Source organism: Mauremys mutica, chromosome 1 (assembly GCF_020497125.1).
Source record: "Mauremys mutica isolate MM-2020 ecotype Southern chromosome 1, ASM2049712v1, whole genome shotgun sequence".
NCBI lineage: Eukaryota > Metazoa > Chordata > Testudines > Geoemydidae > Mauremys > Mauremys mutica.
The window spans coordinates 307,450,695-307,473,084 of record NC_059072.1 but is presented as its reverse complement, the minus strand read 5'-3'; the positions used below and the strand labels follow the sequence as shown (position 1 = coordinate 307,473,084).

The 22,390-nt window shown below is 44.8% G+C and overlaps 1 protein-coding gene across 9 annotated transcripts; it reads right to left on the bottom strand.

Annotated features, from left to right (window-relative positions):
- Positions 1–157: 157 nt before the first annotated feature.
- TRIM13 (tripartite motif containing 13) lies at positions 158–20,684 on the bottom strand. 9 transcript variants are annotated; one of them, XM_045014167.1, is made up of 5 exons: positions 20,582–20,674; positions 16,991–17,194; positions 15,822–15,982; positions 15,169–15,267; positions 159–1,682 (listed from the first exon to the last, which is right to left on the bottom strand). In XM_045014167.1, exons 3-5 carry the CDS (start codon positions 15,906–15,908, stop codon positions 447–449), a joined length of 1,422 nt encoding a protein of 473 aa, XP_044870102.1. In that variant the 5' UTR covers positions 15,909–15,982; positions 16,991–17,194; positions 20,582–20,674; the 3' UTR covers positions 159–446. The 9 variants fall into 9 exon arrangements, with proteins under 9 accessions (XP_044870155.1, XP_044870135.1, XP_044870164.1 ...); XM_045014173.1 differs by having other exon boundaries at positions 16,991–17,199; positions 20,582–20,653; XM_045014220.1 differs by lacking the exons at positions 15,822–15,982; positions 16,991–17,194 and adding an exon at positions 12,577–12,685 and having other exon boundaries at positions 158–1,682; positions 20,582–20,606.
- Positions 20,685–22,390: the final 1,706 nt, after the last annotated feature.

Genomic DNA, 22,390 nt, shown 5'->3' with positions numbered 1-22,390 from the left:
AGCCCACCTCTTTCAGCAATCAGAAGTGTCCTTCCTAATTTCAAAGAACCTCTCACAACAAAAAATGTTGATACATTTAGGGATCAGCACTTTTTACTCTAGGACATGTAAAATCATGAATACAGCTATATTAGTATGAGACTATACACATGGTTAGTTTTGCCTTATATTTTGGTTAGAACAAGGAAATGCATTATTCCCAAAAACATTTTGAAACAAGATCTCAGAAGCAAAAGTATGTTTTTCCAAAGTTCGGTTTCACCTTCCAGCATACATCTGTGCTTGAACTACACGAACAATAACTCACTAAACACTTTGAGTATTAAATGCTTCCATCAGAAGCCAAAGGTTTTTTTTTTTTTTAAATGTGCATGCACTGTTAAGTTTTCTGCACCAGAGTTCTGTTCACTTCTTGGGCTTCTGAATTTGTGCTTTGGTAGTGGACATTATAACAGTTTATATTTGCACACAAATTGTGCAACATTATCCAATACCACTAGTGTATAATTTTTGCACTTTTCACTTAGAAGTGAAGCGCCATCTGTCATTTGCTCCCAGTAAAACACGGCATGGTCAGCTATCTCCGCAGTGTCTGCCAGATAGGATGAGCCAATTGTAAAGAGTTGAGTTTTCCAGCACTGAAGATTGTCAAAGACAGATTCCACAAAGGTCATTCTGGTGGCTGCAAGGATAAATAAGCAAATCAGAGAAGTCACTATAAATTTGTGTGAAAAGACTGAGGAAATCTTGAAATTAAGCATGCTGTTTTCCTGAGGCAAAGAAAGCTTGTCCACATCTACTAGTTTTATACCATCCCACTGGCTGGTATCGAAGTTCTTTATTGTGGGATTGATGTCTACACTGGAACAAGGCAGAGGGGTTTCCTTGATCACTTTGATTTTTTCCCTGAATTCCTGCATCTGTTGCAGAAATATTATGGGCTCAGACACATCCTTAAAGGCTTCTGCAATGTTAAAAGCCATTCGTTGCTCTTGTAGAATTGTGTTCAGTTTATTGATTTCTGGGTCATAGGCCTGCATCACTGCAAGCTTCATTGTCTCAAAGTCAGACAGAATCTCATTTCTTTTCTGCTCGAGTGTGTGCTGCAACTTCTCAAAGAACTCTTTCACTTTGTCTGAGTCCTTTGTCAGCATCTGCAGCGCTTTCCTCTTGCTTGTTTCCAAGGTGTCTAGCCGGGAGAGCGCATCCCCACAACGCCATGTTTCAAAGCCCTGAAACAGGGTTTCAAAAGCACGCTTCTCCTGTGAATAGGCATCTTCAATGGAGCAAAATACATGCTTTGTGTGGTCACCTCGAGTGGCACAGACACCACATATCAGCTGCATATCTGTCCGGCAGAAAATGTTCAGGGGCTGCCCGCTGTGCACCTTACACATAGGCATTTTGGGAGTTACTTTTATTTTGTTATACTTCTCCACAATACCTTTCAGGGAGTAGTTGACTTGTAAATTGTTGATTCCTGTAACAGGAGTTTCCTTCCGGCAGGTAGGACACTTGAAAAGTGGGGGTGGTCTCCAAACCACACTCCGTATATTTCCCTCTAGGATCCCCTCCAAACACTTCTTGCAAAAGTTGTGAGAACAAGGTAAAACTCGAGGATCTTCAAACAAGCCACAACAAATGGGACAGGTGAGGTCTTCCTCTAAGAGCTCCATCACATCCTACGGAAAGAAGAGGAAAAAAATAGTTCTTATAAAGTCCCTCTAATATTTCCATTCCACCATCATTAGTCAAATGGGGAAGAGGTTACAGTAAACCATGCCAAGAGTAACTTCCATTTGAGACAAGCTTAGTATCGTTTGCACTGGCTCAGCGACAGAAGGCTTTTTTTGGCCTAAGGAGTTTCAAGGTGGGGTCTCAGCTGGACTGATATGCATTTTGCACACACTGCCAGTTGAGTCACAAAACAGAGGACTCCACTAATTGCTTGAGTCTGTTCTAGTATTGGACCATCAAAAAGCTGCTCAATGTCAAGACAAAATCAGTTTCCCAGTCTTAGCATAAACACTGAAGAGGAATGTTAGCTAACCTGACAATGATCTTTAATATCTGCTGAAAATAATTTGAGTACTAATTCAAAACTTAAGTCTTATTGCAGCGATGCAATATTCAGAGATTGATTTGATCTGTGTTGTGAAATTTCAATATGGCAGACAATGTTAAAATTGAACCAAAAACTATTACATTTCACTTCCCCAACTCCTACAGAACTTGCTTTAAACAACAACAACAAAAACTGTCACTTTGGGGCGGGGGAAGCAATATGGAAGGTGACTTATAGAGTAAAGCGTCAGAATTTCCTCAGTTTTAATAGAGTTTGTTAAATACCCCCTCTCCTCAGCCCAAAGGCCAGTCAGCATTTGTTTAAACCAGGGGTTGGCAACCATTCTGATGTTCAGGATTGTGGATATTTACTAGACCGGGGTCGGCAACCTTTCATCAGTGCTGTGCCGAGTCTTCATTTATTCATTCTAATTTAAGGTTTCGTGTGCCATTAATACATGTTAACATTTTTAGAAGGTCTCCTTTCTATAAGTCTATAATATATAACTAAACTATTGTTGTATGTAAAGTAAATAAGGTTTTTAAAATGTTTAAGAAGCTTCATTTAAAATGAAATTAAAATGCAGAGCCCCCCGGACCGGTGGCCAAGACCCAGGCAATGTGAGTGCCACTGAAAATCAGCTCGCGTGCCGCCTTTGGCACGCATGCCATAGGTTGCCTACCCCCCTGGTTTAAGCCTAGTTTAAGAAGTTTGGGTACAGGGAAGAAAAATGTGTGAATACCCTTTTCGTTGCTATTGGGGTATTCAGCACAAAGTTGAAATATTGTAAGAATATAGAGGTAACTCTTAAAAACCACTGCCGTGAAAATAATTATGTAATCAAAAGTAGATTATAAATCTGTATTTCCAGCTCCAATGTCTCAATATCTGTTTTAATTATGGCAATTCCTTTTTTTTTGGGGGGGGGGGGGGGAAGGATCTAAGAAATTAGGATTTATTAAAAGAAAAATATGAGACTTATCTTGTATTGCAGTAGCCCCTAAATGCCCCAATCAGGGATCAGGCCCATTATGCTAAGCACTGAATTCTCTGGCGCAATTCTATGGTGCAGAAATCTTACAGTCTTAGCATATGAAATGAGAAAGCAGGTGGATACTTAGAGGGGAAAAAAGTTAGAATTGATGTTTTCCAGACCTGCAGATCCGATTAGTTTGGTGATGGAAGTTAAAAATACTTTGTGATAACTAAAGGACAACGATAATTTCCCCACGCTTAGCAGTATATTACCAAAGTGGCTGAACAGTAAGTTCTCCTTCGTTCTCATGGTGATATCACACAAGGTACCAGATCCTTAAGAAAGGCAGGAAACTGGTTAAAAAAAAGATAGTCAGGAAGAACCATTCAGAGGGAGATCGAGGATACCAGTGGATACATGGAAGGCAGAAAAATCAAGAAAGACTGCACTGGGAGAAAAGGAAAGTTTGAGATGCAGTTTGGAATGATCAAAAGAAAGCTTTCACCACAAGTAGATAGATATTGGCTGCAACAAAAGAAAGAAAAATTCTTCAGAGGGTACAATCAACCCCCAAATTCATTTCTCCGATTACTAGAGATGTTTGCATGGATAAGTGGGGCTTGAAAAATTTACTAGACTTCTACTCAGCCAGAAGACTAAGCCTACTAACCAAAAGTCAGTCACCTCAAAGTAGGTTTGCCAGGTGTCCAGTTTTTGACCGGCACACCCAGTCAAAAAGGGACTCTGGGGGCTCCAGTCAGCATCGCCGAATGGGCCATTAAAAGTCTGGTTGGTGGCACAGCAGGGGCCCAGAACTAAGGCAGGCTCCATATCTGCCTTGGTTCTGCATGGCTCCTAGAAGTGGCTGCCAGGTGCCTGAGGCAGCCAGGGAAGCTCTATGCACTGCCCCCGCCCTGAGGGCCAGCTCCACAGCTCCCACTGGCCAGGAACCGTGACCAAAGGGAGCCGCGGGGGCAGCACCTGCAGGTGCGAGGGCAGAGCACGGAGACTCCCTGGCCGCCCGTGCGCCATGGGGCCGCAGGGACTTGGCAGCCGCTTCCTGGGAGCCACAGTAAGCGCCGCCGGGACCCTGCACCAGCCCAGAGTCCCCTCCTGCACCCCAACTCCCTCCCAGAGTCCACACCCTGCTCACACCCCAACCCCTTGCCCCGGCCCTGAGCAAAACAAATGGTCTAATTCCCCATCCCAAATATTCTCTCAGATGAAAACAGGAAAAAGTTAATCTAGAGTGTTTCTAGAATGCAGATAGTGGCTTATCAGATAGTAGCAGGAAACAAGGTAAAGTGAAAGATGAGGCAATGCAGGCTAGGCTTGATCCAGCTGAGTACAGCATCCAAGTTTCCACTATTTATTTCAAAACTAGATTTCTCCAAACAAGAAAATGTTCATTGATTACTAAATTTGTGTCATGGCAAGTATGGATTTTAACAAAAAAGATGCTTGAGCCTCAGAACAGACATTTTTCAACCCCCTGAATTCCAGGCACAAAGCTCAGGCAATTGAAAGATAACTGAACATAAAGTGGCCAAACTTTAAATAAAAAGATTAGTTTACAGCCAAAAATTCCTAATATTTAGGATCAGTCCAAAAGATTAAGCTTTTAGACAGCAATAAGTGCCTAAAAATAAGGGTTTATTATGAAGTGCCTTTACAATAATAAGTATACAGCTTTGCTACCACAGCATCATAATCCATAGAACAGACATGACATGGGGACAGCATATTTCCCTATCACTCAGAAGCCATGGCTACACTTGCAAATTTGCAGCGCTGCAGCAAGGTGTGAAAACACACCCTCTCCAGCGCTGCAAATTGCGGCGCTGCAAAGCGCCAGTATGGTCAAAGCCCCAGCGCTGGGAGCGCGGCTCCCAGCGCTGTCCGTTATTCCCCACAGGGAGGTGGAGTACGGACAGCGCTGGGAGAGCTCTCTCCCAGTGCTGGCGCTTTGACTACACTTAGCGCTTCAAAACACTGCCGCGGCAGCGCTTTGAAGTGCAAGTGTAGCCATAGCCTCAGTATCTCAATCTTCACCTGCTTCTAGGATAACAGCATAGCGAGTTACTCTATGCTACTCAAAGAAACTGATGAGGCTAACAGGGGGAGGAAAGCTGCAACTACTTAAAAATTGTTGTTTCCCTCATTGTAACAATGCTGGTTCTGGCGGGACCCAACAGAGTGCCAACTCAGGACAAATTGCTTAAAACAGGGCAGTTACAGCCCAAGGCTGGGGTTTTTCCACCTCTAAGGCAAACCAAACCAGCCAGATAAAGAGGACTTTGGTCTCGCCCCACTGGCTAACCACAAGTCACACAAGCAATTCCCTTGGACAATCCAGTTTCCCAGTATCACCACCAGTGCCACTCGTTAGGGCAGGGGTCCCCAATGCAGTGCCCATGGGCGCCATGGCACCCGCTGGGGCATCCATGTGCGCCCACCTACTGGCTGCCAGACAAGCAGTCACCAAAATGCCACCGAGAAGCAGCAACATCAAGAAGCGCTACCGCTGAAATCCTGCCGAATTTCGGCAGCATTTCGGCGGCGACGCCTCTTGACGATGCTGCTTCACGGTGGCATTTCGGTGGCATCGCCTCTTGACATTGCCGCTTCATGGCGGCATTTCGGTGGCATCGCCTCTTGACATTGCCGCTTCATGGCGGCATTTCGGCGGCTGCTTCTCCGGCGGCTGCTTGTCCGGCGGCCACAGTCCTCGGTCCCCTGGAAAAGGTTGGGGATCACTGAGTTAGGGGTACAAATGGTTATGAAAACCAATACCCCAGTAAAAGAAAAAAGGTTCTCTTGATCCCAAAGGACCAAGCCCCAGACCCAGGTCAATATACAAATCAGATCTTACCCACAAAACATCTAAAATCGAAAGGTTTATTCATAAAAGGAAAAAGATAAGAGATGAAAGCTAGAATTGGTTAGATGGAATCAATTACATACAGTAATGGCAAAGTTCTTGGTTCAGGCTTGCAGCAGTGATAGAATAAACTGCAGGTTTGAATCAAGTCTCTGGAGTACATCCCTAGCTGGGATGGGTCATCAGTCCTTCGTGTAGAGCTTTCGTTTGTAGCAAAGTCCCTCCAGAGATAAGAAGCAGGATTAAAGACAAGATGGAGATGAGGCATCAGCCTTTTATAGTCTTTTCCAGGTGTAAGAACACCTCTTTGTCCTTACTGTGGAAAATTACAGCAAAATGGAGTCTGGAGTCACATGGGCAAGTCCCTGCATACTTTGTTGAGTTACAAGGCAGATATGCCTTCTCTCAATGGGTCAGTTGTATAGCTGATGGTCTTTAATGGGCCACCAAGCAGGCTAGGCAGAGCTGACACCAACTTGTCTGGGGTGTCACCCAGAAACATAGCAGAAGTTTGAAATACAGACAGTATAGAGCCAATATTCATAACTTCAACTACAAAATGATAGACAGCATAACCAGCAAACCATAACCTTGTCTTAGACACCCTATTTGACCCCCTTTATACAAGATTTGATGCCACTACAGGACTTTGGTTGCAACAATGATCTATACAGTCCCAGTTAATGTCAATAACGTCACACTCGTATATTGCTTTCCAAAGTAACCAGTCTTCTCCGGGACTTGCTGAGAGGCATTAGACAAACCAAAGATTCTAAAGCATCCAGTACACCTGTTTTTAACTTAAAGTAAGCATTTCCCATTCCTCTTTCCTTAGGCAGACAGATCTGAGAAAGGAAGGCCAATGAAGCCAGCAAATCCGGACCTTTGAGGAGTTTGTCCCATAATCACCATAACTTGGAATCTGTTAACTATTTAGTGCCTTCAACTCCATTTTATTGTTCTAACTAAGGAAACTGAATTGATGCCACATTTTGGAATGAAGCTTTCTATGGTACACCCTGACTATAATGAGACTGTCAGGATCCAAGCCTTTTGTTCCTTATAACCAGGGGTTTGTTATAACGAAAAGACAATCAAAACAACACAGCAGCAGGGCTCCAAGCTGTAGTTGTGCACATGTGTGCAATACGCCTCCCCCCACCCCTTTTTTTAAACCACACACAGTATTGTACTGTAGTTGGGATCCAGGTTCGGTATAGACGAAGGTTCATTATAATGTAGTGTGTTATTGTAAGGATGTGCTGTATTTCTACAGGTGGACTATTGTTACCCAATAACCTTTTAAGTTTAGGAGTCAAAGCTTCTAACATGGTGAGAAAATGCCAGTACCTGTATGGTTATAGCAGAATGAAGCGCAGGGATTCTACATGAAATTATTTCAATCCACAAAGAGGGAAGTTAACAACAAATTAATGTTGTACCTCAAGTGCATATTAACCAACAAGATGAGAGAAATCAATTATTTTTAGTGCACCATGGAAAAAGGAGAGGAACCAATTTGAGCGCATTGAACCAGTTCTAGAGATGGGGATGAATCTGAACCCTGGGATCCGGATTCCAACGCAAAATTTGCAAGTGCTCAGATGTTGCATTTTACGCCATTCTATAAAGCCAGTTGTGGCGTGTGGCTCCAGCTCTCTGCTACCGCGAAGTCCGGGGGCGGGAGCCAGGCCCTTCCACGGCCAGGTGGAGGCACTGGGGAGAGGGGGGCGTTAAGCAATTGCTGTAGCTTAGCCCCGCTCACGGCAGCGCTGCACGGCCTGTCTGCAGCAGCCTCCCCGGGGCCCGTCCCTTCCAGGGGGCAGCGCACCGCGCGGGGAGAGGCAGCCCCATGCCAGCGGCCGCGGGTCTCGGGCAGGGCGAGCGCGACTCCGCTCTGCCCCTGGGAGGTTCCCCCCTCCCGAGCCGCAGCCCTCGTTACCGGACCCAGCCCGTGCCCCACGCTGGGAGCCCCGCCGCCCGCCCGGGCTCGAGGACCCGCCCCCTCCGGGGCAGGCGGGGACCGCCGCCCTCCCAGCCCCGTGCAAGCCCGGGGAGGCCGCGGCGCCCCGGAGCTGGCGGCGAGACGCCGCAGGAGGCTCGGCCCGGCCCGGCCCAGGCAGAGCCCAACGCGCCTCACCTGCGATTCCGCCGCCTCCCGCCGGAGCCCGCCGCTTGGCCGGACACTCCCGCTGCTGAGGCTGGGCCCGGCGCAGGCGGCAGGCGCCTCCCTCCTCCACAAGCAGCGGGAGGGCGGGGCCAGGGCCCGGCTTTGTATCTCCCCGCTGCTGGGGAGGGTGGCTGTGCCGGGGTACATGTGGCCTGAGCATGTTGCGTCAGATTCAGGGTGGTCCCAGGGCCTGGCCTGGGAAGGCTGGATTGGCACAGGCTGGGGATTTACATCCTCGTCACAGGAATTCCCCATGATTCGAGGGGCCTTAGGCAAGTCATTTGGCCTTGTGTGCACTGGGGAAAGGTGTAAACCATCTGCCCTTGGGGGCAGGGCCAGCTTTAGGCCTATTCCACCAATTCCCCCAAATCGGGCCCCACACCCAGTAATAATCCCTTCCCTGGTTAGAGGCGCCTTTTTAAGTTTTACTCACCGGGCGGAGCTCTGGGTCTTCAGCAGCACTTTGGCAGCGGGTCCTTCAGTGCCGCTGAAGACCTGGAGCGAGTGAAGGACCCGCAGCCAAAGTGCCACCAAAGACTCAGAGCACCGCCTGGTGAGTACAAGCCCCATGTGGTTTTTTTAGGTGGTTTTTTTTTAAGTCATCCCTGCTGGGGCCTCATTGAAACTGTTCAAACTAGGCCCCACACCTCCTAAAGCTGGCCCTGCTTGGGGGGGGATCAGCCCTACTGTAGGGCAGGCACTAGTGTGTGGGTCTGTGTGTACCATGGTGTCCAGTGCACTGAGAGGTTAGCAAAGCTTTCTCAATGCTCCCATTGCTGCTAACTACTGTTCAGATGAGCCAGGGCTGATATTTTTTAAAACGTTCCTCAGTGTAGGCATTTAACCTGGCAGTTTCCTCATCTGTTAAACTGGAGTATTAATAGTGTTGTAAAGCAAAATGTATTACTGAGCAAGTAAGACAAGGTTCTTTAAATACATTCGGAGCAAGAGAAAGACAAAGGCGAAGGTAGGTCCTCTACTTGGCAGCGTAGGAGAGCCAATAACTGCTGACATCAAGAAAGCTAATGTGCTTGATGCAGATTTTACTTTGGGTTGCACTAACAAGGTCAGTAATGACAGATACTCAAAATAGGGAAAGAACAGGCTAAAGAATATTTAGATAAGTAAGATGTATTCAAGTCAGCAGGGCTGAACAAAATTCATCTTAGGGTACTTAAGGAACTAGCTAAAGCAATCTTGGAGCTGTTAGCAATTTTCTTTGAAAACTGATGGAGGACATCAGGAGAGGTCCCAGAAGACTGGAGAAGGGCAAACATAGTACCTATCTTTAAAAGGGGGAACAAGGAGGACCCGGGGAATGCTAGACCACTCAGCCTAACCTCAACACCTGGAAAGATATTGGAGCAAATTATTAAACAATCAGTTTATAAGCACCTGGAGGATAATAGAGTTATAAGAAATAATCAGCATGGATTTGCCAAGAACAAATCATGATAAATCATCTTAATTTCCTTCTTTGATAGGGTTACTGGCCTTGTGAATGGGGGAGAAGAAGCAGATGTGATATAACTTGATTTTAGTAAGGCTGTTGACACACTTCCGCCTGACATGCTCATAAGCAAACTGGGGAAATGTGGTCTAGATTTACTATAAGGTGGGTGCACAACTGGTTGAAAGATTCTACTTAAAGAATAATTATCAATGGTTTGCTGTCCAAATTGGGAGGAAGGGAGTATCTAGTTGGGTCCCACAGGGTTGGTCCTGTGTCTGGTATTAGTCAATATTTTCATTAATGACTTGGATAATGCATAAAAAAATTTGCAGATGACACCACGCAGGGAGGGATTGCAAGCACTTTGTAGGACAGGCTTTAAAATTGAAAATGACCTTGACAAATTACAGAATTGGTCTGAATTCAACAAGATGAAATTCAATAAAGACACATGCACAGTATTTCTTACAGGAAAGAAAAATAAAATGTACAACTACACAATGGGGAATAACTGTGTAGGCAGTAGTACTGCTGAAAAGGATCTGGGGATTGCAGTGGACCACAAAGAGAATGTGAGTCATCAGTGTGATGCAGCTGCAGACAAGGTTAATATGATTCTGGAGTTTATCACCAGGAGTATTGTGTGTAACACACAGGAGGTAATTATCCCGTTCTACTCGGCACTGGTGAGGCCCCAGCTGGAGTACTGTGTCCAATTCTGGGTGTCACACTTTAGGAAAGATGTGGACAAAGTGGAAAGAATCCAGAGGAGACCAACACAAATGATAATAGGGTTGGAAAACCTGACTTATGAGGAAAGGTTAAAAAAACTGGGCAAGTTTAGTCTTCAGAAAAAAAGACTGAGGGGAGACTGAACAGTCTTCCAATATGTTTCCCGTCCCAGGCCAATGGTGGCGGTGGGAAGCTACAGCCAATACATCCCTCGCCCATGCCGCTTTCCGCCGCCCCCATGGCCTGTGGTGGCAAACCATGGCCAGTGGGAGCCGCGATCGGCCGAACCTGCCAATGCGGCAGGTAAACAAACTGGCCTGGCCCACCAAGGGTGAGCCACGTGCCAGAGGTTGCCGACCCCTGCTTAAGCCTATTGTTTTTTCAGGCCAAAAGGCTACTGGAAATGTATAAAAACTTTGGGACATGATCCTTCTTCATCTCAGATCTGCTTTGGGTTTCAAGAGGGGGAAACCTTAAGCCATAAGGATTGAGACCCCCAGTCACTGACTGGAGTCACCCTGAATATGGACATTGGACTATAACCTATGGACTATTTCTAAAAGGAATTTTGGCAACTACAAGCTCATCTCTGATGTGTATCTGAACCTCAAGAATTGAATTCAAGTCTGTATGTATATTGATCTTTTAACCAACACACTCTCTCTTTTCTCTTTTTTAATAAATTTTAGCTTATTTAGTTAATAAGAATTGACTATAAGGGTGTATTTTGGGTAAGATCTAAGTCAGTGGTCCCCAACCTTTTCTGTGGGGCGGGCGCCGGACGACTAGCTGCTGAGGACCGTGGCCGCCGTACAAGCAGCTGCCGAAATGCCGTCGTGAAGGAGTGTCATCAAGAGGCATCGCCGCCGAAATCTTGCCGAAATTTGGCAGGATTTCGGCAGTAGCGCTTCTTGATGTTGCAACTTTCCTTCTCCCAAACATCATGGCAATTAGCACAGGGTAATTTATCCATTAAATAGTTCAGATACAGGTTACCACAACCTTCAAAGAGACATATAGACAATAATACTATTTCCCTCAAGTGTCTTCCTAAATACAAATACTCCTTTTTTGATCTTTGAATCAAAGCTATAGCAATAGACAAGACTTGTTTGCTTACATCACAAGACCTGAGCAAACAGCCACCCTTCTATCTCTAACAATGCAGACTTGCATTTCAAAGCTCTGTTCATTTACATACCTTCCTAACCAGTCTCTAAATTTTGGCCATGGGTCAGGTCAGCCTGTGAGTTAATTAACTCTTTCTGGCTCTGTTACCTTTCAATGAGATCTTATATTACACTCATAACATCACACCCTGGACCAGAAGGTGCTATAGAATGCAAAGCACTATTAATAACCAGACATAAGAATTGTCAATTACAGGCTCTAGAAGGGCCCTATATCAGATTGGTCATGCATACTTTTCAGTATGCCAAGACAAATATCTCTCTCTCTCTCTCACACACATACACAAAGTTAAGTATCAGAGGGGTAGCCGTGTTAGTCTGGATCTGTAAAGGCAGCAAAGAGTCCTGTGGCACCTTATAGACTAACAGAAGTTTTGGAGCATGAGCTTTCGTGGGTGAATACCCACTTTGTCGGATGCAACAAAGTTGCAGATGATATTGGATTAATTTATCTAAAATTGATAACAGACTATTCCTCAACTTCATGAGTTGACATGTCTGATGCCAGTTTTTCCATTACTGGAAGAGTATGCCACAGATAATTGTGGGAAGGTGCCAACAAGTCTGAAATTAGAACTATTTCCTATTAAGGGACATTTGAGTAAAACAAGGTGAGGGTCCTATGATAATTGGAAAAGTGTCGTATAAAGATTTTCTAGACCTGTTTGGGTGAGGAAAATGAGCTCAGTTGGGATTCATTTTAAAGACTAAAGAATTTTCCTGTGTGTGTTTCAATGAGACTTTTAAATTCATAGTCCCAGTGCTGCCATTAGATCTAGGCAGAACCCATTTAATGGGGCTTCATTTGGACACTAAAGTCCACCCAAATGCAAGATCAAGGCTTAACATATCACTGCTTTTAAATTCTCCTCACTTAAATTGTCACAGCCTGACATAGTTTTCTCAGTACCTACCAGGCTGGATCCAAAGCCCACTGAAATCAACAGAAATAATTCTATTGACTGCAATGGGCCTTTAATTCAGATTCAGCTTTAGATTCTGTGGTGACCCCATCAAGATAGGGATTCTTCTAAATGTGGTCTCACTAAGGATAAAATATTGCAAAGGTTTTTCAAGGCATCTTTCTCCAAACTTTGGGTGCCACTCACCCCTCAGGCTGCACTTGTCCATCATGGTTGTGAATGAATGTTACCCTGTTACTCTGTGTCCCTTTAACCTTTATTTGGCATTGTCATATACCTAGATATAACAACGTATCTGAAAAAGAAGCAAAATATTTATTCCTAAGGGGTAAATCCACACACCAGCAATCAGCCCAAATGTCTGAGCTGGATGCTTGGTCCATCCTCAGGGGAAAAGCATGCTTCCCCCCAGGGAGGAAAGACCAACAAATGACCCGTATAGATCTGCGGATCCTCCAGTCCTACTGCCAGCCTGCCCTAACACACCCTCTGCACTGCTTTCTGTTCTATACATGTCCTTATACTGCCCTCATTGCCTTAGAACCTGAGCACCTTCCAGTAGCACATTAAGTGATATGACTAATATCTGTCATGTGTGGTTTGTTGTTTCTCTTATCCCTTCCTCAGGGAAAAGGTTCCCTACCATGGATATTCCTGTGTGCCCTTTCTTCCAAAGCCCTGCCCCATGCTGCACTGCAACCATACTATTTTCATTGTCATGGGGTCCTCCACACCTGCTGAGGTTAGAGCAAGATTTGCTGCTGTATTCAGGTTCATTTTCAACCTGTGGTCTCAGAAAGACCGTATATTTGGTGGTTTCTTCGTAGGGAGCAAGGAAGGAAATCACCGCTGCACTGTGACCATGCTATGCCATATATTCCAGAAAGTCACCATAAGGCCCTCCCAGGGAATACCCTTTCAGTTCAGAGGGCATGCTGGATACATTCGGCAACAAGAGCCGGGGAGGTGGGAGGAGAGGAGTGATGGCTGCAGCATTCCTACGCCCCAGCTATTCTCTGGCTGCTGCTTGTCTGCTGCCTGCCAGGTGCTGAAAGGCTATTCCCCTTGTATCTCCAGGCTCAAGCCACTGCTCCTCCATTCCTGCAGCATACTCAGCACTAGCATAGGGATTAATACAGCATATAGTTTCAAACCTTTTGGTCTTGTTTGGTGGCTTTTGTCAAATCTAAGAACTGTCACCAGCACTTGCAGTGATTATGTAGGCTGGGGTTAATTCTTGATGCCCTTTTTCCATCAAGCAGTTTTAGGGTCCAGTAGATATTGAACTGGAGGACAGCAGACTAAGCTCTTACTGACTAAAGTTATGGCTACACTACTATAATCTCTGTATGCATATGGTACAAATAACCAGCCGTTTCAGGGAGCATCTCCATTTTCTTGGCGGTTTAAAATCTCCAGCAAAATTTAAGCCTTCGCTAATAGAATGGGGAGCAAGCAGCCAGCTGTTACCCCTGAAGTGCCAATGCTTCAGGGTGGGGATTGGGTCACTAGGCACACACATTCAAGGCCTATAGTCCACCGCTCCAAAATGACAAAATACAAGCAGTTCTGCATGAGCTAAATCTGAAGCATGAGCCTCCATTTGCCCTTATTTCTTCCCCCCCGAGTTTATTTCTGGGCAGCCAGGAGATCTCCTCCATGTTGCTAGATACTGATGAATGTACTGCTTTTCAAAATATGATGAGTATAGTTTTTACGATTTCCTAATCTGGTAATTCAAGTCTGTGGCCCAGAAGCAGAAGTGAGAGAGGCACACATACATTTTATTTGTATCTGAGATATTTATAGAATTCTGATTTCTAATTCTGTTTCTTAATTCTGCTGAATCAGACCTTCAGTATAGGTTATGGGATTTTTGCAGCCCAATAGCTCCTCTGGTGCCACGTAACTAGGTAGGTTCCTCTTGGGCTATGCAGCTGAAGTTGCTCTGTATTCCACTCCTACATGGAGGCATCTACATAAAGATAATTTTGGCCAGGTATAGTGATGAGACTCAAGAATTATGTTGGTACATCCCCATATGATCTAATGTAATAGGCGTGTTCTCCCCTGGTGGATTAATTGAACTAGAGAACTCAATCAGGGTTTATTGAACTGAACATTCCCTCCTCCCTCCCCTCCCCCCCCCGCACCCAAAAAAACTCACAATCACAGTGGGAAGAGGAGAAGGGAGCCCCACTTTTGGATGAGGGAGGCCACCAACTATATGATTAGGAGAGAGGGGGCTGGAAGGCAACATTACCAAAGAGAATAGTGGTGACCCTTATCCTTTTTTGGAAGGTCCTTCAGTTAATTCTCAGTCCATGTAACAGTACCCAGACCCAAAACAATATGAATTTATTCATGAGTGAGATTTCATGAAACACCGCATCAAAAGCTTTACTAAAATCAATGTACTCTATTTCCTGCATTCTCTTCATTTACTCGTCATTTATTTACTGCAGTCACTTCATTTGTTGGACTCATGGGTCATCACATTAAGGATTACTCACATGAGTAAAGCTTGCTGGATTGGACTCCAAATTTGTAGTTATAACAAAAGAAGCTATCCAGCTTGTCTGTCATGCTTTGTTCTGGTCTTCTAATTCTACAAGGGTGGGAATTCAAAAGGTCTTAGTCATGACCTAACTCTGCTCCCATCAAGGTTGATGTTATTCACTGGCAGCAGACTAGACCTAGGTGTTCACTGACTTTTCCCATACTATTTGATCCATTATTTTGAGGAAGAGCGAGCCTGAAGTTAGACTTACCACTTACCAGATTAATCCTGGCTATGGCAATCTTCTTCTCTTTGTTGTACTTTAGTGCCACATTTGCTTTTCTCTGATTATTTGATGTCTCCCCAGTTCTCCATGGCTTTTAAAAAAAATAATTATCAGTGGTTTAGTAAATGTATTAGTCCATTTCCTCAACACCTTAGGTTGCAGGTCATCGATACCCACTAATTTGTAAATGTTCACATTTCCCAAGCGTTCCATTGACTGTTCTTTATTGATAGCTATTCCTACAAGGTGTTCATAACTTTCTAATTCACCAAATCTCCTATTTTTATTTTTTATGTTAAAGACAGATTTTAACAGCAACGCTGACATTTCAGTCATCATTGATTTAATCAATCATAAATGAACATCAAGTATCAGAGAGGTAGCCATGTTAGTCTGTATCCACAAAAACAATGAGGAGTCCGGTGGCACCTTAAAGACTAACAGATTTATTCAGGCATATGCATCTGAAGAAGTGGGGTTTTTTAACCATGAATGCTTATGCCCAAATAAATCTGTTATAAATGAACATCCTTCTTGTCTACAATTTTTCCCAAAATATTTATAAGAGCCCTTTTATAGACCCCTTCACTCCTTTGGCTGGCATTCATTTTGGCTTTCTGCTGCCCTCAGTCTGGATCCACTTACACGAGCAGAAAGGATTCTACATGGGCAGAACTTCCTTGACAGCTTAGAAGTGGGGATTGGCCTCCGACAGCAACATCTTGTCTTCATTAGGACCTTATGAAATTTCTTTGTGGTTTCTCCACAAGGTCTTCCCTCTGCAAAGTTTTAGGGCTGGGAGGGACCTATGGTCAGGGATTGAGACAGAGGATCAGACACAATATCATTTCCTGATCAGTCCCAGGATTTCAATGGGGAAATCTATTAGGAAATCAATGGTGCTCAAAGCATTATATTTTGTGGGACTAACAGGAAGGCTGAGCTAATGGCAGCATGACTCCTGCTAGAGCCATTCTCTCAGATGAGAGGGTGGCCAGCAGAGCAGAATGGAGGGCCATCCATCCAAGCAGTGTTGTACCCCCCATGGAGTCACAAAACTGAGAGGCTTTGACCCCTGCTCATTCTCCAGTCCCACAAGCCCTTCTCACCAGAAGCGATTCTGTTCTGAGACTGCTGTGAAGCTTCATACTCTCTGGTCCTTTCCTGCAAACTCCCACATGGGAGGAGCTAATTTGGCCCTGTGGCTTTCCTCCTCAAACATTAACTAAGTCTATATATTTTCAGTACCGTTTGTTTGTTCAATAACCCTGCAACACCATACACATGTATAAACCTTACATACATATCTTGTATTTGATAACGGACTTTTTTTTATGCACATCTGAACTTTGTTTCCCCTCATGGAAAAGGCCATGGGGCTCACTCTTAAAACCTGGCAAATCCACAGGGATATGCAGGAAGCCAGAACCAACCACTCAAAGGCCCTACACCTCCTCACAGGCTCTGGCAGCCACATCGCTGAGTCCTCGACAATAAAGCTTCCTAGGAGTCATGCTACCAGAGACTCATTTCTCACAGCTGTCCCCAGGACTCCTGGGAGAAAACTCCAAGGCAGGAGTAGTCAATAGGCAGACCATGGGCCAAATCAAGACCACCAAATGCTTTTGAACGGACCGCAAAATCTGTTTTTTTTATTATAAGTTATCATCATCATCATCGTTATTTTTGTATTATTTTTTCTGGAGTCTGGATCTTGATTATACCTTGACCAAAAAATTTGGACCTTGACAAAAAATAATTGATTACCTCTGCTCCAAGGAAAAGACAATGCAGCCTAGGGCTATACATTTTACCTGGAAATTCTCCAGTTGGCAAGGTACATCATCCTCTGTCCTCAGCTTGTCTTTTTCTTCTACCTTCTTAGTGCACCCCAACTTGTAGAGAATCTCATATGGGGCCCAGATGAGGGAAGAGGGGAATGATTCAGTGAACACAGCTGTGTCTACCCTTCTGTGCAGAAGGGTAGAGAACTATATGCAGACAGTCTCCTCCATGCGCTGATCTCGGGGGGAGGGGGGGGAAGAAATGATCTAATCTGAGCCATGCTATTGCCTATAGAGTCCTAAATATAAAAATAAATCCCAAACAGATGCAGTGCTGATGGCACCACAGTAGCACCAAGATTACAAGACAACCACATTTAGAAAAAAGATTCACGATGAATAACTCAATCTATCTGTAACACCACACACATGTATAAACCTTACATACATACATTTCTTGTATTTGACAGTGGATTTTTTTTAGGCACATCTGAACTTTGTTAGTACCCCCAAAACAGCTGATTTATGGGAGAGGAAGAGTAAAGAAAGCAATTTCTCACAGTCATTTGATGAAAGCTACTTTTAACATGCATTGTGGGAATACCAGCAATTAAAGATGGAAACATTAATCATCAGTGATTCAAGTGACTGTCAGTGAGTGGGCTGCTCTCAGGCATCCCTGTATGGCCTCAGGGGAGCCCTGTAAGTAGCTCTTCACCTCAATTTCCCCCTATCAAGGGGCTTCTTAAATAAACTCCACACAAGCTTTCATGAGTCTAATGACAACAGCCCTCCTGGTCTGATTTTATTGATATGTTTACAAATCAATGCAAAAGTCTTTCACCCCAGTCTTAAACAGGTAGCAACCCCTCCTCCCCAACAGCCAGCTAGCTTGCTCTCTGCCCATCCCACAGCAGTTTTTGTGCCTCCCCCCCCCTCCTATTTTATTATATTTTTTTAAATAGAATCAGGTCGTCCCTGCTCAGGTGTACCTCCTGAGTAACTGGGGTAGGCTTGCCACAGATTTCTAACCCTTAAGGGACAAACCACCCTGTTAAAGTGACCAACTGCAGTTTTCCAGATCACAAATTCTGAGAATGAAACAACATCTGTTAGGCCTTTGTGTAGTATTTTAGTAGTGGTATGAGCTGTAGTTTTACATACTGTTGCCCCTTGGCCCAAGCAGTTAACCCAGTATTTGGGGCCTTGACAGGTTGTTTCTATTAGGAGGAGAAACTGATAATATGATTTATGATCTTATATATTTCTTTATATATAAACAGGATTGCACCAAAGAGCGTACACCAAGTCCTATGTCCCTGAACACAGTGTGAACAGACAACAGCAGACACTTTTCTTGTTCAGAAATCCAAGTCTACCTTTCTAGCAAGTACTATTTGCAAAAGAAGCTCTGTCACTTAGGGCTTGTCTACACTGGCAATTTACAGGGCTGCAACTCTTGTGCTCAAGGGTGTGTTTTTTCACACCCCTGAGCACAGCAAGTTTCAGTGCTGTAAAGCGCCAGTGTAGACAATGCACCAGCAGTGGGAGCTGTGCCCCTCATGGAGGTGGTTTTTTTTTTTTAAAGAGTACTGGGAGAGAACAACCACACAAGGCACGTTAAATCGCTGTCACAGCAGTGGTTTAGCATTGCCAGTGTAGACTAGCCCTTAGCTTCCCCCTAGGCCATCCCCACTCCTGCTTCCTTTGCCGCTGTCTGCTATGGCTTTCTGGTTCTTTTCTGTTTCTGACACCCACACACACATAGCTACAACCAACCAATATCCCAGCCCCTGCCTTTGCAATCAGTTCCCAGAGAAGGCACTTCTCCCTGAGTTAGTTCTTGCTCAGACCTTCCCCGTACCTTAAGCAGTGACTTCTATTGTTTCAGCTACCTTACTCCATAAAAGAGTTTGATTGCTTCTTCCATTTAACCTGAATAAAAGGTTATTAGGATGCCTATCAGCTTTAATGAGATCTGTGATTGCCTAGCAATCAAATACAAGCTTGTGGGCAGACATTAACACTTTTCAGCATGACAGTATCTATAGGTCTGATTGTGCTCCCATTTACTTCAACTGGGGCAGGATTGGACCCACCCAATAGATAGAGGAGCTAAATTGCAGCTGACAGACATTTTATAACAGCTATGGGCCTATCACTTGTAGGCAAAAGTTGGGTCCAAATTGGTTTTTCCTACATCAAGCCAGCCAGAAGTGACTTCTACACTAAACACCACAACCAGGAACAAAATTAATTTTCATATACAAATGGCAAATTATCAATATAAAATATGTTATATCCTTGGGGCAGCTGATGTAGGAAGCAATCACTTGAGGCCAGAGAGCAGGCAGCTAACCAAAACCTCCATTTTATTTACATATATACAGAGAGCACCTCAGCCGGTTGAAACCGGTTGAGCTAGCCCATAATAATCTAATTCAGTTGCCATAGCAACAAAACCATGACAACCAAATACACAACAAAATACAAGACAGGTTATAGAAAGCTAATCCTCACAAGGGCACAGTAAAATTCAGATTCCTAAAATAACTCTGCCCCAACTTTCATCGGAGACCCTGCATACACGTTCATGATGCAACCTGGCTTTCATCAGGGACACTGCCTATGCAACCTGCAGAACCATGGGCCTAATCCAACACCACTGAAGTCAGTGGAAGGATTTTCATTTCAGTACACATACCCTGATTTTTCCACTGTCTTGTACCCTGTGTAGTCATTTACACCTGTGCAAAGTGATTGTAAAATGTTACTAAATTAAATTAACAGCACTTTATAGCCACCTTTCACTGACTATGCACAGCTGTAAATGTCAACACAAGGCTCAAGGCAGGGGTGAATTGGGCACACATACAGTTGTTGCTAGCAGGGTTCTAGCACAATCTACAAGAGCAGTGTAAGCAGGAATTATTTTTCCTTATAACTGAATTATTAGTCATACTATGCGACAGACTCTCTCCCCACCAGGTGATATATGGTTCCATCTATACTATGAATTCAGCAATATCAGGGGACCTCATTAAAACACATCAGTCCCCTCCAAGGTTCCATTATGCAATGATGATGAGACCCAGCTGGGTTTTAAGAATTAAGCTCTTTCCTACAGAATGGAACAAGTCAGAACAACAACTATCTTTTAAGTGGGACCCCCCCAACACTGCTATATTTGTAGCACTATTTTATCCTATAGTTCCAACATGGTTCTCAGACAAAACTCAGGAAAATAATTTTAAAACTCTGTTAGCAAAAACATGTTTAAACATGAGCATAGTTCTGCTCTCAGTGCAGGCACAGCCTAAATACTTGGCCTCCCCCACTGAAGAGAAATGCACACTCCTGACCTACACCCAGGAAAAACAGCTGAATTAACCCTCCCATTGTCAACCACCTACAATTAAACCAGTACATTTAGGGCTGCAGAAGTTTATATTCTGAGTATAGTTTGTGACCTTGTGCAACCTAAGTGCCTGAATGTCAACTGTATACAAACTAAATATATGGTGATATTGGCAATTACATTTACGAATATGTTACTCGGTCATTGGGATTTCTTCCCTTGCCCCTCAAGAGAGGCACATAAATAAGCTGTTTTTTCCTTACCGGCTTTTGCTTCCACTTGACCAGCATTTTATTTTGTTATTTCTCAGGTACTGGAGTCTGAAGGACTTAGACACATGGTTGCATATTTACCTGAGCATTTCCATTGTGACATCAAGATTTTGGCAGGATGTCGCTATGCTCATAGGTCAACACTGCTGTTTCCCCAAAGGGCTCTGTGATGCCTTAATTTGCAAGACACAATGTGTGGGTGAGAGAGACACAGGGAGAGGTGTGCACACGGGTTTTGCACTGGTCTAGCTCCAGGGGCATTCTGTCTGGGGACATAGACACTGGAATGAGTGTGCTGGAAAGCAGTACTGGCCATTTTTTTCAAGCTGGAGCATGTGCTTCACTGCACAGCTTCTGTAGTTTGGGGTGGGAGGGATAGCTCAGTGGTTTGAGCATTAGCCTCCTAAACCCAGGATTGTGATTTCAATCCTTGAGGGGGCCCTTAAGGGATCTGGGGCAAAAATCTGTCAGGGGGTTGGACTAGATGACCTCCTGAAGTCCCTTCCAACCCTGAGATTCTATGATTTAGGCCTTGGCTACACTGGCGCTTTACTGCGCTGCAACTTTCTCGCTCAGGGGTGTGAAAAAACACCCCCCTGAGCGCAGCAAGTTACAGCGCTGTAAAGCACCAGTGTAAACAGTGCCCCAGCGCTGGGAGCGCGGCTTCCAGCGCTGTAAGCTAATCCCCTCAGGGAGGTGGAGTACCTGCAGCGCTGGGAGAGCTCTCTCCCAGCTCTGGTGCCGCGACCACACTCGCACTTCAAAGCGCTGCCGCGGGAGCGCTCCCGCAGCAGCGCTTTGGAGTTTCAAGTGTAGCCAAACCCTTAGCCTGTGGAGAAGAGGAGTAAGGCCAGGGCACTCAAACTAACAGCCCTGTAGTTTAAACAGCAGGACACTGCCCACAAGGCATTCTCAGTAAGGGGTCCATGCATTAGAACTTATTTCCTTCTTTAGTCCACCAGAGTCCAGATTTGGTGGTCCTCTTGGTATGCAGCAAGATTCTTCTATTCCCCCCCCCAAAAAAATGTTGGAGATGGGAAGGTGGTTTGGGGACTAGAGGGATGTTCAGGCCTGGATTAGCCAATCTGCACTCAGTTTACTTGCACTGGACCCCTGATCTCAAGGGGGCCCTGACCAGCTTTGGGCCTAGGGTTGCCACCTGGTCTGTTTTTAAAGGGTCTGGACAGTTTTTCTTCTTCATTGCTGGTTGCAATGTTTCTTTTTTCCCTACTTGTAATTTACAAGTTATTTGTAAGTTATAAATCAGTAACTTCTCCCTCCCCATTGCAACCAGCAACAGCTACTGTGCACATGGGGGACACCAGCAGCTGCTTTCACTATGGTATGCAGATCACATGACCACTGGGAGCACTCCTAGAGTGGCACCCGCATTCCGCTCCATATGCCAGGCCCTCAACCTGCTGGCACGGCGGCTGAGGCTCCTCCTCCTCTCCTTGCTGGAAAGCAGGACACACGCTGTAATGGCATGCTAAATTGTATTATACTTTTCAGCCATGTGTAATACACCTTAACAAGCTCGCAACCGCTGAGCCATTCTTGGTAGTACATTAAAGGATCTTATTGTGAACAGAGCTGAGAAGGAAGCTCTGTGACCAGCCCATATCTGGTACAGAAACCTGACTTGTTAGTAGCTGCCCTGCAACCTACTGTTTATAAGGTGTACATGATATGGAGTTGAAGCAAACTAGTGCCACAGAGAACAGAAACAGAAGGAACAAAGCAACAAAGGTTGCAGACAGAAGAAAGGGGGGAAAAGCAACAAATTTTGCAAGATTTCAT